Raw genomic sequence first — 19,424 nt, 5'->3', positions numbered from 1 at the left:
CATGAGATATCTTATCCAGTTTAAAAGTTACAAAAACAGGTTGAAATAACCTCATAATTTCATAAGGTCATGAAATGTAGGAATAAAAAGCAGAAAACTCTTTTGCACTTATTTACTAAACCATAGATGCCCTTTAAAACATTTTTCTGATCAATTTTAGCAGACCATTGGACTGTGGCATTACAACTCTTTCCATACACATTGCTGCTTTTGAAGTCAATACAAACTATATGATCGTTAAGGTCTATTTCTTTTCATTCATATTTTATTTATTAGTTTGAAAAAGCACGAATTCCTTTATACATATATAAGTATTAAGGACACAAACAGGATATATTTAAACAATTAAATTGCCATCAAGTGCAAACAATGTGTTTCTATGGTTTCAGTTCCAAGATGGTAACTTCAAAGTAAATAAAAAAAAATAGCTTTAAAGACTTGCAATATTGTTTAGAAAGAAGTCTAACATTTGTGGAAAAAGAATCCTAATAACTGATTTTTAGAGGCAAAAAAGGAAGAAAATAGGAGGTAAGTCTTCAAATTGTTATTAAATGATATTCAAATGTTGTAGTACCTTTCATGAAAATCATTTACAATGTTTTGATATAATTAAGTACGAATATGTAAAAGCATATAAAATAGGTTGTCTCAACACTAGCATGTCTTACTGGTAATTAAAACATTGTTTTGCGCAATTAATTTCTATTCGCATACATAAATGAAACCTATTTTTTTTTATTCTATGATTTTTTCTAGACAAAAAAGGGTAACACGGAAAAATGGGTGAATTTGAAGGAAATGAACTTGCCGAATTACATATATATACCCAAACATTTCAAGTAATTACAAAATTACAAGAAAGAGCCGAAGCTGAAAAAAGATTCCAGTCCTATATAAACAGAGTGTTGAATGAAGGAGACGATGAGATCGGGATAGTATTTTACAAAGGACAGCTGTTTTCTCACCCTCCAGGCACTGACGATGCAGGTAAATATTCCATTGAATTTTATCTGCTATCATTGAAACATTGGGATGCTCAGAGACGAAATAGTCTCTTGACGTCGAAAATCTTCAAAGAATTTACAGAAAACTTTGCAACACTGGAAAGAGAAGTGTTAAAGCAGCAAACAGTGTGTCTCAAACGAGATCCGGTCAGTTTTGACGACCATGCCGAGGATCTTGGTCAGGTCCCAGGGTGCACGAATATAGAGGGGGATAACTGCTGCGAAAAGTGCTTGAATTTTTGGTTAATTGTTCCCAGAGTTCAATGGGACTTTTTTGACCTCCTCTACCAGATGTACACTTTTGATATTTTCCATCAAGGCATGCTGGCTAAATTTGTTCACTTCTTCACAATTCCAACCAACGTCATGTTGTCCATGATGTTTCTCGCCCAATTCAATATTTATGGAGAGCTTCGCTATGGAAATGCATTTTCTGTCAATGGTGCACTCATTCTCTTTGGCGTCTTAAGCATTGCCTATATCATTATGGGATTCATTCGTAAGTGTGTCCTGTGGGGTGTTGCTACTACAGTAGTGTTAGCGGTACTTAACATGGCGGGAAACCTGTGGTACTACAGTTATCGCACTGTGAACAACCCCTGGTATAACCCGACCAATTGGTACACCAATCCACTCATATGGAGCTATGGAATATCTTTTCTACAGGCGTCATCTCATATGACAGAATCACAAATACCAGCTTTTATAACAGGTGGACAAATTTTCTTTACTAGAATACAAATTCATTGAAGCTTTAAATATTCTTATTAGGTCTTTTTCTAAGAAAAAAAAAAGTCATTATCTTAAAAATCTTTCCGTCTGGGACTAATAGAGAATACATTTAAATTGTTCTCGTTATAGGTGTAACTCATTGGGAATCTCTGCACATGTTCTTCCTCAAAAGGAGAAAAACACTAGAATCTCGCTGTAAAAATTGTGGATTTGTAGTACTGTCCTTGATCTGCTTTCCGTTTCTATCCGTCTCTGTAGCATGGTTTTCATGGCCGCATCTGATCGGCACGGAGGTGAGTTTTTTGCAAATTAATATTTTATTTGTATAAAAATTAGCTTGCTAGAAATTTAAAACAAAAATCATTTTTTGAGTTGTTCAATATACGGCTCTGAGTAAGTTTACAAATTGTAAACCTAAAGGGTCCTAGTCATCTTTGCTAGCCAAAGTTTTCAGTCCGCTACGCTCCCTTGGATTATAAGGATAAACCCTAATGTGAATCAGTTAAATGTAGTAAAATTTGCTAAGGGAGAAAATAGTATAAGTAATGTAAAATATCATCTTCTTTAATATAGATGACTATTAGATTATTTTTAAATTTACAGGTCATTTACATCATGGCTGGAATAGGTTATCGCCCTAAATTTTTTAAAGAATATTTCCGAATTGTCGAAAAGTCGGAGAGTTTCGGAAATCCAGTCATCGACCGGTTTCCCACAAGCCACAAAGATGTCATGGCCATAGCACCGGCTCACGTGGAATCAATGAAGAAGTCACATCTTCTTTCTGACCACCCGACTAATGGCGAAGTTTTCAAATCCATCGCTACATTAAAACTATCTGCAATGTACCTAAGGAAAAGAAGTAATATAAAATCACTGAGTAAAAGTGAAGAAGGACAAAAGAGCGCTTTGGATACCTTAGATATCATGATAGCAGCACGCAAGGGTTATTATGGGAAAAGTAACACTGGTAAAGTTGGACACAAGGACAGTGGGGGAAATTCATCAGTGTAATAATACGTGTACTAAAAAATCTTTTCCTTTTCGTAGATCATTGTTCGCTTTTCTGCATTTGCAAAAAAAAAAAAAAAAAAAAAAAAAAAAAAAAAAAAATTCAAATTATGCATATTATTTAATTTTTAATTATTTCAATTTAGAAAAATATATGTATTATTGTCAGCAAGTATAAGTTATCATAAATTCAACTTTTAAAAACTAAATGGAACACAAAAGATATTCATGTAGATCTTTTCTTGTAAATCTTTTTCTTTTAATTATAATACAGAACACGCAAATTCAAAGAATTCATCAATTTAGAAAAATATATGTATTATTGTCAGCAAGTATAAGTTATCATAAATTCAACTTTTAAAAACTAAATGGAACACAAAAGATATTCATGTAGATCTTTTCTTGTAAATCTTTTTCTTTTAATTATAATACAGAACACGCAAATTCAAAGAATTGTGGTCCCCCGCTTTCGGTGTCTTAGTGGTTTGGATGCAATGATTTTATGGCATATTTTAACTGTCTTGTTTGTGTGTCCTTCAAACTTATAGAACAAGGTCATTAAGTCAAAAATTGATATACCTTTCTGAGGTGTTGCCATAGGTAATGTACATATAAAAAATGAAAACCCCATCTTCTCTCATTCAGAAGTTCTTAACAATGTAAAAAAAAATATGAAAAAGACTGTAGGTTAAACAGGTCAAGGTCAAGAGGTCAAAAACCAGAGTACATTCGGAAAGGTTTTGAAACAGGTAATGCATGTTGTATATAAATGCTCTATCTTCTATCATTCAATAATTATCAGCAATGTTAAAATTTTAGAAAATTAGGTCAAACTTTAAGGTCACGGGGTAAAATATCATAAAATGTTCGGAGTAATGCACATTTCAAAAATGAATGTTTAATCTTCTCTCAGTCAAAAGTTATCAGTAATGTTAAAATTTTTGAAAATAGGCCAATCTTCAATGTCAAGGTCAAGGGTCAAAAATCATAGAGCAGTTGGAAAGGTCTTGTCACAGTTAATGTACATGTGAAATTTGAAAGCCCTATCTTTTCTCAATCAAAAGTTATGACCAAGTTAAAAGTAGTACTAAAATGTTTGAAAAGTAGGTCAAACTTCAAGATCATGGTAACGGGATAAAAATCATGGTACGGTTGGAAAGGATAATGCACATGTGAAATATGAATGCCCTATTTTCTCTCCTTCAAAAGTTAGCAGCAATGATAATTTTTTTGAAAATTAGGTCAAACCTGAAGGTAAAGGTCACAGGGCCTAATATCATAGCACATTCGGAAAATTCTTGACACAGGTAATGCACTTGATAAATATGAACGCCCTATCTACTGTCATTCAAAAGTTATAACCAATGTGATTAAAAAAAAATAATAATAAGGTCAACATTCATAGTAAAAAGACATATGTTTTACTTGGCCTGTAACTTTTAGAAAAGGCACATAACAGAATATTAAATATGTTAGCTTCATGTTCATATCCAAAAATACACATAGGTTTTTAAAAGTCAGCTAAATATTCATTTCCAAAATCAACCCCCCCCCCAGTTAAAAAAAAAGAAGGAAAAAAAAGAAAAAAAGTGCAGTCCCTGGTTTATTGATAATCTTTTGACATCATGTCTTCAGAAATAGCACTAAGCCGACTCAAAAATTGGAAACAAACCATAATACCTCAATTTTCAATATACGTCTCTAGGCATAAATTATGCTTGAAATCCACATAACTGCATATCGTAGTAAAGTTTAGACATTAAACTTATTAAACTTTCATTCTGTCCCAAGAGGTATCATCAACCTGTCAATTAAAGTAAAGCATTTCCCACATACATACGCGCTCGGTTTCAGGATGGTGTGTTTTGTTTTGTGTATTGTGATTTCCTGTTTGCCCCCCCCCCCCCAATTTATTACAGAGTAGTTCTATCATTCCATGTGTTCTATTTTTTGTTGAATAATTGGAACCTACCCACACCCTTCCCCACTCCATCCCCACAAAAATAACAAGAGACCCATGGGCCACATCGTTCACCTGAGCACATTGCAATGAAAAAATCAGTATTGAAAAGTTTAAAGGGGGGGGGGTGTTAGCAAACTTGAATTTTACACTATCTGAAGATGCTTCCATATCAATAAAACTTATGGTTTTGTTGTTCTTGAACAGAAGATTTTTAAAGATTTTTTTCCTATATATTCCTTTGTAAAAATTTGATCCCCCATTGTGGCCCCACCCTACCCCTGGGGGTCATGATTTAAACAAATTTGAATCTACACTACCTGAGGATGCTTCCATATTAATATGACTTATCGTGGATTTCTTGAACAGAAGATTTTTTAAAGATTTATTCCTGTATATTCCTATGTAAAACTTTGATCCACCATTGTGGCCCCACCCTACACCCTAGGGGGGTCATCATTTGAACAAACTTGAATGTACACTACCTGAGGATGCTTCCATATCAATTTGACTAAACATGGCTTATCTGTTCTTGAGCAGAAGATTTTTAAAGATTTTTTCCTATGTAAAACTTTGATCCCCAAGTGTGGCCCAACTCTACCCCCTGGGGTAATCATTTGAACACATTTGAATCTACTCTACCTGAGAATACTTCCATATTCATATAACTAATCATAATTTTGCTGTTCTTAAGCAGAAGATTTTTTTTAAAAGATTTTCCCCTATATATTCCTATGTAAAACTTTGATTCCCCACTGTGGCTGCAGCCTACCCCCGGGGGTAATCATTTGAACAAACTTGAATCTACCTGAGGATGCTTGCATATTAATTTGACTAATCATGGTTTTGCTGTTCTTGAGAAGAAAATTTTTATAGATATTTTCCTATACATTCCTATGCAAAACTTTGATCCCCCATTGTGGCCACATCCTGCCCCCGGGGCCATCATTTGAACAAATTTGAATCTACACTATGCAAAGAAGGTTTCCTATAAGTTTGACATTTTTTGGCCTAGTGGTTCCTGAGAAGAAGATTTTTATTATAAAAGATGCCACCAAATTTTCACTCTTTCTGAATTATGTCCCCTTGAAAGAGGGCGTGGCCCTTCATTTCAACAAACTTGAATCCCCTTTACCTGAGAATACTTTGTGGCAAGTTTGGTTGAAATTGGCCCAGTGGTTCTTGAGAAGAAGATGAAAATGTGAAAAGTTTACGACAACGACAACAACAACAACGACAGACAATGGACAAATTTCGATCAGAAAAGCTCACTTGAGCCTTTGGCTCAGGTGAGCTAAAACGTAAACATTTTACACTATGTAAGAAATCGCTTTCCATGTATATGTTGCTAATTTAAGTAGTGTGGCATAGTATATATGAATCCCCTCCCCCTTCTGATATTTTTCTATGGCCTGAGTAAGGCCACAAGAAAAACAGTCCAAAACAAATCGTTATATACTCCAGGATTAATATTATCTTAACACCTGATTCCTGCAAAAACGTCTTCATCAACACTTTGAAGTTGGAAGAGATTAAAAGTTGGAAAAGTCATGCAAGATTTTAAAGTTGGAAAAGCCAAATGTAAACCCGAAAAAGCCAAGATTAAAGTTGACATTTCCAAGATAAAGTTAGAATTATCTACTTGAAGTTGATAAGCCAAGATTAGAGGTGGAAAAATTAAGGTTAAAGTTGGAAGAGTAAAGATTAAAAGTTGGAAATGCCAAGATTTATGTTGGAAAGGCCAAGATTTAGGGGTAGAATTTTAAAGAAAAAGACAACATGGCATTAAAAGGCTTCCTTATATTACGTATAGCAAAACGTCAAGCAAAAAGTTACAAACTGGAAAAGCCAATAAGGTAATACTCTACAGATATAAAAAAAAAAGCTAGAAAACTAATACAAATTTCAGAAGTCAAGAAAACAATTGTGAATATTTACTGTAAAATACGGAAAACCTATATGATACTACAATGCAGGAAAACAAAAAGGTACTAGTAATACAATACAGATACCAAAGGTCAGGAAAGCAAAAAGGGTGCTAGTAGTTCGACATAGGTACCAAATGTCAGGAAAGCAAAAAAGTACTAGTAATACAATACAGGTACCAAAGGTCAGGAAAGCAAAAGGGTACTAGTAGTTCAATACAGGTACCAAAGGTCAGGACAGCAATAAGATACTAGTAATACAATACAGGTACCAAAAGTCAGAAAAGCAATAGAGTACTAGTAATACAATATACAGTGCTACCTCGGTATATTGCCAACTTTTGTCCAAGACAGATTTTGGCATTAAAGCGAGGGTGGCAATATAACGAATTCTGCCATTAATTACAATTCAGTTGGTTATCAAAACAAAATAAATATATTACGTAATTTATTTCAGTTACAATCTGTTTATGTCACATGTGTATAGGGACAGCACTCATTTCTTTTTGGGGAAAAAAGTCATTATCATTGTTTTTTTTCTTTGTTTTCAATATTTTGACTAAAAAGAAATAAAATACCAGAAAATTGAACACATCAATTTCCTTTCGTCATGCTCTAAGAATTTAATAACCGGATGACAAAGATGTCAGTGGCCGTTATGGCCTCTTTGTAAAAAAAAAAGGTTTTGAGAATTATCATTAATTTCATCTGAATCGAACGTAGATTATTTCACCGTCTCAAGAATTTTTTAATCAGTTAAAAAGTTCGGTTAGTAAAGCACCATGACTGGCGAATGGTAAGTCGCATGTCAGAATACGTCAACCCGTTATATTAAACATGTATTCTCATGTTTGCTAGTACCTGTGTACTTCTCTTCCGATTCTGTTTTGATATTTATCAATCAAACCAATTAATATGTGCCCGACAATTTAAGAAAATTTCATGGCTAACTGAATCCCCTAAGAACTATAGTAGTCTAAAAATAGATATGGGGTTTCCTTTTTGATCGATAGCTAAGGGGATACAAATTAATTTTTGCATTTACTATGGTTTTGTGCATTATCCATGATAAGCAATAATCGGCGATTAACAATCAAATAGATCGAATGTTGATCAATCTTTTTTTTCGTAATCTAAATTTGTACGCTTCCTCTCGCCTGACGTTTCCATTACTGTGATGAAATAATCTTCTGTCTTATAAACGCACGCCAAAGACATTGCTAATTTTGAGTTTTATACAACGCTTATCTTTAATTTAGCTAAATTCCTTGTCCAGCCAGTCACGCTTCACCGCAACCACTGTCAAAGCACGAGTGATGTGTCCAAATTACCGACACGCGCTAGATAATTGGCATTGTTACCGAGGGTTTTCCTTACATAATTTGACCTTTTGTTTCCCCAAACCAGTGGCGGATGGCAATAAGCGAGGCTGGCAATATAACGGAGGGCAATATACCGATACCAATAGTTGAAATATATACCAATATACTGTAGGTACCAAAAGAAAGCAAAGCAATAGGGCACTAGGAATACAATATAGGTACCAAAAGTCAGGAAAGCAATAGGGTATTAGTAATACAATATAGGTACCAAAAGTCAGGAAAGCAGTAGGGTACTAGTAATACTATACAGGTACCAAAGGTCAGGAAAGCAGCAGGGTAAAAGGTAATACATTAAAGGTACAAAGTCCAGGAAAGCATTAGAGTAATATCAATACAACACAGATACCAAAGGTCAGGAAAGCAGTAGGGCACTAGTTATACAATACAGGTACCAAAGGTCAGGAAAGCAGTAGGGTACTAGTTATACAATATAGGTACCAAAGGTCATTAAAGCAATAGGGTACTAGTAGTTCAATACAGGTACCAAAGGTCAGGACAGCAATAGGATTCTAGTTATACAATACAGGTACCAAAGGTCAGGAAAGCAATAGAGTAATATCAAAACAACACAGATACCAAACGTCAGAAAAGCAGTAGGGTACTAGTAATACAATACAGGTACCAAAGTTCAGGAAAGCAATAGGGTATGGCGTCTAAAACGTTGCTTTATTCGATAATCTTGTGATGTATATTCAAAATCTTGTGATTATTGTTTAAATTTTTTTTGCTGTCCAACTGATGAGTGTGTTTGTTTGTATGTTGTTTAACATCCCTCTTGAGAATTTTTCACTTGTATGGAGATGCCACCACTTGCCGATGGAGAGTTGCAAATTTTTTCCTATGCTCGGCACTTACGGCCATTGAGCAGGGAGGTATCTTTTTCGCACCAGCACCTACTGTGAAACGGGACCTCGGTTTATACGGTCTCATCCGAATGACCGATCTCCACGTCCCACAGTGGAATTCGAACCTACCACATAAGGATCAACTCCTTACTTCGCGACTCTAGAGCAGACGCTCTTACCACTGCGCCACGGGGCGACCTTATGAGTGTAAGAATTTTTTAAAACACATAAAATAGTTAATTTCACTCTTAACGAATCTACAAAATACATCACTTCATCAGAAACACTGGGAGAACATAGACTTATGTACATGTATATAATAGTTGAACACGTGACAAAAGGATAATATTGAAGTTAAGTTATGCAACTTCTTTCAAAAGAGGGACTTGCAAGTTAACAAGATGAACATAGTTGAAATGTCTGAAAGTAAACCAAATATGAAGTATTTCAGTTTTTGATCCTTTCGTTGGCACGTGGCAGTGATGTGTACTGGCAATTTTAAAGCACAATGCAGCCTCTAGTTAAGTGAACTGACCTCTGAATAAAAGAAAAGCAGGTATATTTAGACATGGTCCTGATTCAGTAAATGATGAATCTTTCATCAGATATATGTAAGATAATTAAGGACTCCCGCACTGATCTTTTTTTTCTTTTAGAATTTGAACATCACTATGAAGGACTATGACAAACATCTGATGTTGAGCCAGGATATATTAGCGTTGAGCAAAATGTTATGAAGCCAATTGGAGTTAAACACAAGTGAAAGCCTTCACAGTATGATGGTTTATGTAAGCGATGTAAACCATAGCATATCTATATGTGATTAGATGTCTTGTGTCATTTTAGTAGCATCTATCAAGGCTGTAGCTGATACATCTCAGCAGAAGATTTAGACAGTGATATTTTGCTTTTCAATTGACAGGAAAAAAACAGGAGTTTTATCTGACTTCCTCAAACAAGTTATAACTCTCCATGTAAAGCATCCATGTACATTGTATATTCAAAAATGACTGGAAGGCTTACAAAAAAATCTGTGAGATAAGTCTAGGTCACAAGGGTAAGCATGGGTTGCATCAAGTTGGTCATCAGTTTTAGCAATCATGATTATAGGTGACCATTCACCATAAATCTTATGTCAAACCTAATCAGCTGTCTCACTACATGTGTAATACAATGAGCAAATCATATGACAGTGATGTAAACAGTAGCTGCAAACTGAAAAAAAAAACCATACAAAAAATAGGGTGTAGTTGACATTGTAATTAGATAAGCCTAAAACTTCTATATATACTCTTCAAATTTATTTATCATGAGTATATTCCAAATATAAAATTATGCTGGAAGTAATCACCCTGTTTAATATGAAAAGAAGATAATCTTTTTTGTGTTTTCATTATCACTAGACTACCGATCAGTTCTTTTACAGGAGAAGAAAAGAACTTAATGAACAGCTAGGCTATTTTTTTTCTTTAGAAATAAGATTTTCGATGATTTGAAGACTCCACTCTATTTATCATGTTAATTACATTTATATCTTCCTCAATATGCCTGCATATATAATCCATATTTTATGTCTCTTTTCTTTATATCAAAACGAAAGATTGATTGAATATTATTGTTAAACGCTGAGTCGGCAATATTTCTGCCATATTTCGGTGATCAAAACAAAAGAAATGGAAGTCCAGTTGATCTATGTATGCATCACCCCGCTACTTTCGTTATTTCCAACCAATGAAAATTGTCCTTACTTTACTAGAACACTACTGCGTCTTATTACCCACAATGCAATTATTGCACATACATCACACGTTTATTGAAAATACATCTCAAGATTATCGAATGTACATCACAAGATTATAGAACATACATCACAGGATTTTGCACACACATCACAAGATATTGAACGTACATCACAAGATTATAGAACATACATCACAAGATTATAAAACATACATCACAAAACTTTGAATATATATCACAAGAATTTGCACACACATCACAAGATTATAGAACATACATCACAAGATTTGAATATACATCACAAGATATTACACATACATCACAAGATTATAAAAAATACATCACAAAATTTTGAATATATATCACAAGATTTTGCACACACATCACAAGATATTGAACATACATCACAAGATTATAGAACATACATCACAAGATTTTGAATATACATCACAAGATTTTGAATATACATCACAAGATTTTGCACATACATCACAAGATTTTGAATATACATCACAAAATTTTGAACATATATCACAAGATTTTGAATATACATCACAAACTTTTGAACATACATCACAAAATTTTGAATATACATCACAAGATTATCGAATAAAGCAACTTTATACACGCCATAATAGGGTACTAGTAGTTCCATACAGGTACCAAAGGTCAGGACAGCAATAGGATACTAGTTATACAATACAGGTACCAAAGGTCAGGAAAGCAATAGAGTAATATCAAAACAACACAGATACCAAACGTCAGAAAAGCAGTAGGGTACTAGTAATACAATACAGGTACCAAAAGTCAGAAAAGCAGTAGGGTACTAGTAATACAATACAGGTACCAAAGGTCAGAAAAGCAGTAGGGTACTAGTAATACTATACAGGTACCAAAGGTCAGAAAAGCAGTAGGGTACTAGTAATACTATGCAGGTACCAAAAGTCAGAAAAGCAGTAGGGTACTAGTAATACAATACAGGCACCAAATGCCAGGAAAGGAGTAGGGTAAAAGATAATACAATACAGGTACCAGAAGTCAGGAAATCAGTATGGTTCTAGTTATACAATACAGGTACCAAAGTCTAGGAAAGCAATAGAGTAATATCAATACAACACAGATACCAAACATCAGGAAAGGAGTAGAGTACTAGTAATACAATACAGGTACCAAAGATCAGGAAAGCAATAGGGTACTAGTAATGAAATACAGGTATCAAAGGTCAGGAAAGCAATAGGGTACTAGTTATACAATACAGGTACCAAATGTCAGGATAGCAATAGGGTTCTAGTTATACAATACAGGTACTAAAGGTCAGGAAAGCAATAGGGTACTAGTAGTACAATACAAGTAACAAAGGTCATTAAAGTAATAGGGTACTAGTAATTCAATACAGGTACCAAAGGTCAGGAAAGCAAAAGGGTACTAGTAGTTTAATATATAGGTACCAAAGGTCAGGACAGCAATAGGATACTAGTAATATAGTACAGGTACCGAGAGTCAGAAAAGGAATAGGGCACTAGTAATACAATATATATACCAAAAGTCAGGAATGTAATAGGGTACTAATACAATACAATACCGGCACCAAAGGCGAGGAGAGCAGTAGGGTACCAGTAATACAATACAGGTACCAAAGGTCAGGGAAGCAGTTGTGTACTAGTAATACAATACAGGTACCAAATGTCAGGATAGCAATAGGGTTCTAGTTATACAATACAGGTAATAAAGGTTAGGAAAGCAATACGGTACTAGTAATACAATACAGGCACCAAATGCTAGGAAAGCAGTAGGGTAAAAGATAATATAATACAGGTACCAAAGGTCAGGAAATCAGTATGGTTCTAGTTATACATTACAGGTACCAAAGGCCAGGAAAGCAATAGAGTATATCAATACAACACAGATACCAAACATCAGGAAAGCAGTAGAGTACTAGTAATACAATACAGGTACCAAAGGTCAGGAAAGTAGTAGGCTACTAGTAATACTATACAGGTACCAAATGTCAGGAAAGCAGTGGGGTACTAGTAATACAACACAGGTACCAAAAGTCAGGAAAGCAAAAGGGGACTAGTAATACGATACAGGCACCAAAGGTCTGGAAAGCAGTAGGGTAAAATGTAATACAATACAGGTACCAAAGGTCAGGAAAGTAAAAGGGTACTAATAATACAATATAGGTACCAAAGGTCAGGAAAGTAAAAGGGTACTAATAATACAATACAGGTACCAAAGGTCAGGAAAGTAAAAGGGTACTAATAATACAATACAGGTACCAAAGGTCAGGAAAGTAAAAGGGTACTAATAATACAATACAGGTACCAAAGGTCAGGAAAGTAAAAGGGTACTAATAATACAATACAGGTACCAAAAGTCAGGAAAGTAAAAGGGTACTAATAATACAATATAGGTATCAAAGGTCAGGAAAGTAAAAGGGTACTAGTAATACAATATAGGTACCAAATGTCAGGAAAGTAAAAGGGTACTAATAATACAATACAGGTACCAAAGGTCAGGAAAGTAAAAGGGTACTAATAATACAATACAGGTACCAAAAGTCAGGAAAGTAAAAGGGTACTAATAATACAATACAGGTACCAAAAGTCAGGAAAGTAAAAGGGTACTAATAATACAATACAGGTATCAAAGATCAGGAAAGTAAAAGGGTACTAATAATACAATACAGGTACCAAAAGTCAGGAAAGTAAAAGGGTACTAATAATACAATATAGGTATCAAAGATCAGGAAAGTAAAAGGGTACTAATAATACAATACAGGTACCAAAAGTCAGGAAAGTAAAAGGGTACTAATAATACAATACAGGTACCAAAGGTCAGGAAAGTAAAAGGGTACTAATAATACAATACAGGTACCAAAGGTCAGGAAAGTAAAAGGGTACTAATAATACAATATAGGTATCAAAGATCAGGAAAGTAAAAGGGTACTAGTAATACAATATAGGTACCAAAGGTCAGGAAAGTAAAAGGGTACTAATAATACAATACAGGTACCAAAGGTCAGGAAAGTAAAAGGGTACTAATAATACAATATAGGTATCAAAGATCAGGAAAGTAAAAGGGTACTAGTAATACAATATAGGTACCAAAGGTCAGGAAAGTAAAAGGGTACTAATAATACAATACAGGTACCAAAGGTCAGGAAAGTAAAAGGGTACTAATAATACAATACAGGTACCAAAAGTCAGGAAAGTAAAAGGGTACTAATAATACAATACAGGTACCAAAGGTCAGGAAAGTAAAAGGGTACTAATAATACAATACAGGTACCAAAGGCCAGGAAAGTAAAAGGGTACTAATAATACAATATAGGTATCAAAGGTCAGGAAAGTAAAAGGGTACTAATAATACAATACAGGTACCAAAGGTCAGGAAAGTAAAAGGGTACTAATAATACAATATAGGTATCAAAGATCAGGAAAGTAAAAGGGTACTAGTAATACAATACAGGTACCAAAGGTCAGGAAAGTAAAAGGGTACTAATAATACAATACAGGTACCAAAGGTCAGGAAAGTAAAAGGGTACTAATAATACAATATAGGTATCAAAGATCAGGAAAGTAAAAGGGTACTAGTAATACAATATAGGTACCAAAGGTCAGGAAAGTAAAAGGGTACTAATAATACAATATAGGTATCAAAGATCAGGAAAGTAAAAGGGTACTAATAATACAATATAGGTACCAAAGGTCAGGAAAGTAAAAGGGTACTAATAATACAATACAGGTACCAAAGGTCAGGAAAGTAAAAGGGTACTAATAATACAATACAGGTACCAAAGGTCAGGAAAGTAAAAGGGTACTAATAATACAATATAGGTATCAAAGGTCAGGAAAGTAAAAGGGTACTAATAATACAATACAGGTACCAAAGGTCAGGAAAGTAAAAGGGTACTAATAATACAATATAGGTACCAAAGGTCAGGAAAGTAAAAGGGTACTAATAATACAATATAGGTACCAAAGGTCAGGAAAGTAAAAGGGTACTAATAATACAATATAGGTACCAAAAGTCAGGAAAGTAAAAGGGTACTAATAATACAATACAGGTACCAAAAGTCAGGAAAGTAAAAGGGTACTAATAATACAATACAGGTACCAAAGGTCAGGAAAGTAAAAGGGTACTAATAATACAATATAGGTATCAAAGGTCAGGAAAGTAAAAGGGTACTAATAATACAATACAGGTACCAAAGGTCAGGAAAGTAAAAGGGTACTAATAATACAATATAGGTACCAAAGGTCAGGAAAGTAAAAGGGTACTAATAATACAATACAGGTACCAAAGGTCAGGAAAGTAAAAGGGTACTAATAATACAATATAGGTACCAAAAGTCAGGAAAGTAAAAGGGTACTAATAATACAATACAGGTACCAAAGGTCAGGAAAGTAAAAGGGTACTAATAATACAATACAGGTACCAAAAGTCAGGAAAGTAAAAGGGTACTAATAATACAATATAGGTACCAAAAGTCAGGAAAGTAAAAGGGTACTAATAATACAATATAGGTACCAAAGGTCAGGAAAGTAAAAGGGTACTAATAATACAATACAGGTACCAAAAGTCAGGAAAGTAAAAGGGTACTAATAATACAATAGAGGTACCAAAGGTCAGGAAAGTAAAAGGGTACTAATAATACAATAGAGGTACCAAAGGTCAGGAAAGTAAAAGGGTACTAATAATACAATATAGGTATCAAACATCAAGAAAACAATAGGGTACTAGTAATACAATACGAGGGGAGATCAAAAAGTTCGCGAATTAATTGAATTATACTTCCACAAAAGAAATAAAATTAAGTTTCAGTGTTCATCATCCTCTCCGATTTAAATGCACGTTCTGCCCATGTGCGAATCACGTGATACAAGCAGTCACGTGACATACACCGTACCGTTCTGTTCACAGAAGCTAAAAGATTTTTCCCTGTCTTATATTTCTTACCATGCAAGTTATTTTTTATGACAAGAACAGTCTATTTGTCAGAAATGGCCAAATCTCGACAATAGGATGGCCTTTCCCAGAATGGGCATTGTGAACATCACAACATCACAACCCGAGTCCTCTGTCTTGAGAGCGTAGTGTATCAAATGTGGATAAAGTATGGGCGCCCTCTTTTTGTCATATCTGATATGTTTAGAGTCTAAAGTAATCGATACTTTAGGGATTCAATAATTACATTATTGTTTAAATATTCAACTATTTTTCTAACTGTAACCTGGCTATCTTTCCTAAGAAATTGCTTAGGACTAAGGACACATCTCTTCCCTAGTTGCTTTTACTAGGCAACAGAAAAAACATCACTTTTAACCATCTTCCTTCCTTCACTTAATCAATCCCAATTAATGATGAACTTCTGACAAGGCTTTTGGCTTCATAAACCTTGTACAAATTATTATGTGCTACTTTACAGCCGTTCGTTGCTCGAGTACGACTGAGTCAATCATTTTTTGTCACAAGTCACCTACATATTGATGTCATTTTCACATTGTGACCTCACAAACATGGTGCAAAACATTACATAAAATCTGCTATTTATAGAACATGTGTATGTTTATAGGGTGAGTTAACCTTGCATCGGACGCATACCTTGCTTCGGACAACTTTAAGCAATAAACTTTCATTGAACCTGAGTCTCCCTGTGTTTTTACTTGTTTCTGTCTTAAAGGTGAAGAATAATGCCGATTTTTATTTTCATGTTGTGATAAAAATAACACAATAATGGCCTTGAAATAACGTCATATTTTGCATCATCAAAGGGGAGTAACAAGAATTTTACGATTTTGCAATTTTTAGAGTTGTCGTTCTTTTAAATACACTTCAACGGAACGAGTAGGACCTACAATGTAGGTAAAATTTGTCAATGATTGTTAATTTTACAGATTTTTTTAAAAAAATTTCTACTTCAATGTTTGTATTATATTTTTTAGAGTTGTTTTTTTTACTAGTTTTTTTTTCACCGTACATCGGACACAAATTAACCATGCATCGGACACTTTCTGATGCATGGGTAATCACTTCCATTTTCATTTAAAACCCAAATGACAGTTGTTTTTTTTTTTACGGAAATAGAAAATAAAAAAGGATAGCAAATAGTGATACACTATTTGCGTAAATCAAAAGTTTCAAAAGCAATAGAGTAGTACAAAACAGGTACTAAAAGTCTGAAAAGTCATAAAAACAAGAAAACAAAATACTATATAAAGGGACCAAAAGTCAGAAAAGGAATGATACCATACAATATAATATCATAAGTCATTCAAATAATTTTAAGAAAAATACGAGATAGTAACCATTAGTCAGAAATCAAACGATCATAATGCATTAAATACGTGCCGAAAGTCACAAAACAGTAGGGTAATACTAGTACATTACACAAACCGAAATCCTGGAAAGCAATACAAGTCAAGGGTAGGCTTTATGTGTTTAGTTTTATGCTAGAAATGACTTCGTGCACATTTCGAAGTGCGTTAGGGTGATGGCTCCTTTAAGATTTCTGACATGTCATTTAATTACTACTATTAAAGAGTAACTCTTCCTAGTCAGTGTAATTGGCGTAGAAAATAACTGGTTCCAAAAAAATGGATAAAATCATTATTAACACAGATGGAATTTACTAAAAATTAGGGATGTCAATTTTGTCAATAATTCATATTCCAATATTCAATGAAAGTACTAGTATTCGAATATATTCGAATATTCGATAAAATAAATAAAATATGGTTTATTTTAAATGTACATCAACATACTTTCGTTGCAGGCTTTGCGTCGGTATTTGGAAGTAAAATTGGATGTACGAGACTACATTTGATATTTGTCAATATATAAAATAATTGACTTCAGAGTATACAACCAAATTATAATTTTCACAAAATATAACCAGGGACAAGAATGCCGTTTACTCTTCAGATTTAAATACAATTAATTAATTACAATTATCTGCTTAATAATCTTTAATTCAATGTTTCGAAAATATAAGCAAACACTTCCATAGACAATTTTCCTAGGTCATTAGTTTTCCGATAATGATTTTAAAATTTTAATTAATTAATATTCAATCTGAGATAATCAAGATAATCAAATAATTGATGCTTTATTCTGAAATTGAGCCCTTTACAATATTATAGGCTGATTCTATCAAAGATGTACATGTAATACAATGATCAATAAAATTTATTTCGTAAGTGTATGTTCACTCTTCACATCTCTTAGACTTTCAAGAAGGGTTTCATTTCGTTGTCCTCGAATCTAGATCCGATCATATAATTGAAAATACATTTTGTATTATACATTAATAAATTATCCATACCAAGGACTGTATTATTTTGGAATATTGACAGATTTAGAAAGAAATTGGATAGTACGCAGGAGAGAGTCCAGGATTTTGGTTGGAAAATAAAGATAAATTAAAGAGTTTGACAATAATAAATAAATAAATGAATAAATAAATAAAATTAAGAAATTAAAAGAATTAAAAAAAATCGCAAAGCGACGTACTTCCGCATTAGGGAATTCTGAGACTCTTATGGCAAAGATGATTTCAAAAGTCTGAAGAATTTTTTTCTTGCTCATATCAAATAATATCAGTACATCAAAAGCTATTTTTCTATGCTCAAAAGATGACTTAATTTTTCGTAGACAAAAAGAATTAAATGAGGGGGAAAAGTTGAAATTATATAATTACTATAACCCACAAAGATCTTTTTTTTCTGTTCTTCTTATCAGTGACAATTAAATTGCCGCAGGTGATTTAATATTTTTATATTTAATTTAATTTGAATGACCCTTGTCACTTTAAAAATGTCTCAATTTTGACCCAAATAAATCTGATGATAGCTAATTGAATACAAAAAAGCTTCTCTGTTATGAAAAAAAAAGGTTTCTATAGATTTTTTGGGGCATTTACAGTAACAAGATTGACAATGGGGCCGTGGTCCTACGCCATTTTTTTCTCTGGTTTCCAGATATTTGATACTCCGAACATTCTGAATTCAATATTCCTGCTGATAACAATCAAACAGCAAACAGATGCCGAACAATAACACATAATTTGGCGATTGTATCAAGCGGGGAAAGTCAATATAAATATCTATAAACAACAAAGTAAATTAATGTCAGATTTTGGAAAACTGTTTATTATAGTTTTATTTATTTGATGAACAATGGAGAGATTTGCAAATGCATTCAAAATACACATCTTAAGTTATACTTTTATAATAGAGAACATGGTGTTGGATCAGAACTGAATTATAGATGAATTATTTGAATAACATGTTAACTTATCTTCTGAGAAAACTTAATAAAACAATGATATATTTATAAAGTTTTCAATTATTTTGTACAAGTGACAGTCTTATTCTTTATACAACTAAATCTGATAATGAAACATTACTCCACCAACATCAAAGATTTGGAGGGTCATTCAAATAAGAAAAAAAAATCAGCAGACATTCACCGGATTGCATCAAATCACTAAAGAACAGTTCCACTGAGGATGTTGACTCTGCATAAATATCACAAATTATTTTTCATGTAAAGTCAACGATTATTGCTACAGAGAAAAAGTACTAAAGAAAAAAGTGCTTATGCACATGTTTACATAAAATATTAATACCATCAATCTTAATCTTAACGCCAATCTAGCTTAAAAAAAAACGCGATGACGTGTCGAACAGTTTGTTAATTTGAAACCGTGGTAAAAAGTATGTCGGAGGTATTGAAATAATCATGTTGTAGTATAGTATTCTATCATGTATCAAATCAGAATTATCAATTTGTTTTTGAAGGTTCAAAGCATCAAAAAGTGG

At 33.4% G+C, this 19,424-nt stretch overlaps 1 protein-coding gene across 1 annotated transcript; it reads left to right on the top strand.

Annotated features, from left to right (window-relative positions):
* Positions 1-779: 779 nt before the first annotated feature.
* On the top strand, positions 780-2,750 carry LOC133181379 (uncharacterized). Its single transcript, XM_061315897.1, has 3 exons — positions 780-1,716; positions 1,866-2,029; positions 2,340-2,750. The coding sequence occupies exons 1-3, from the start codon at positions 780-782 to the stop codon at positions 2,748-2,750; spliced, it is 1,512 nt and encodes a 503-aa protein (XP_061171881.1).
* The last annotated feature ends 16,674 nt before the right edge of the window (positions 2,751-19,424 follow it).

Source organism: Saccostrea echinata, unplaced genomic scaffold, assembly GCF_033153115.1.
Source record: "Saccostrea echinata isolate AGI-Se365-2 ecotype Australia unplaced genomic scaffold, CSIRO_AGI_Sech_v1 ptg000001l, whole genome shotgun sequence".
NCBI lineage: Eukaryota > Metazoa > Mollusca > Bivalvia > Ostreida > Ostreidae > Saccostrea > Saccostrea echinata.
Note: the sequence above shows the minus strand (reverse complement) of the source record. Positions and strands in the feature narration are given on the sequence as shown.

What these genes read in the sequence shown, in the direction of transcription:
- LOC133181379 (XM_061315897.1), top strand. Translation starts at nt 780, where the DNA reads ATGGGTGAATTTGAAGGAAATGAACTTGCCGAATTACATATATATACC. An exon ending in AATACCAGCTTTTATAACAG is followed by an intron (nt 1,717 to 1,865) that starts GTGGACAAATTT and finishes TTCTCGTTATAG; the next exon opens with GTGTAACTCATTGGGAATCT. An exon ending in CGCATCTGATCGGCACGGAG is followed by an intron (nt 2,030 to 2,339) that starts GTGAGTTTTTTG and finishes TTAAATTTACAG; the next exon opens with GTCATTTACATCATGGCTGG.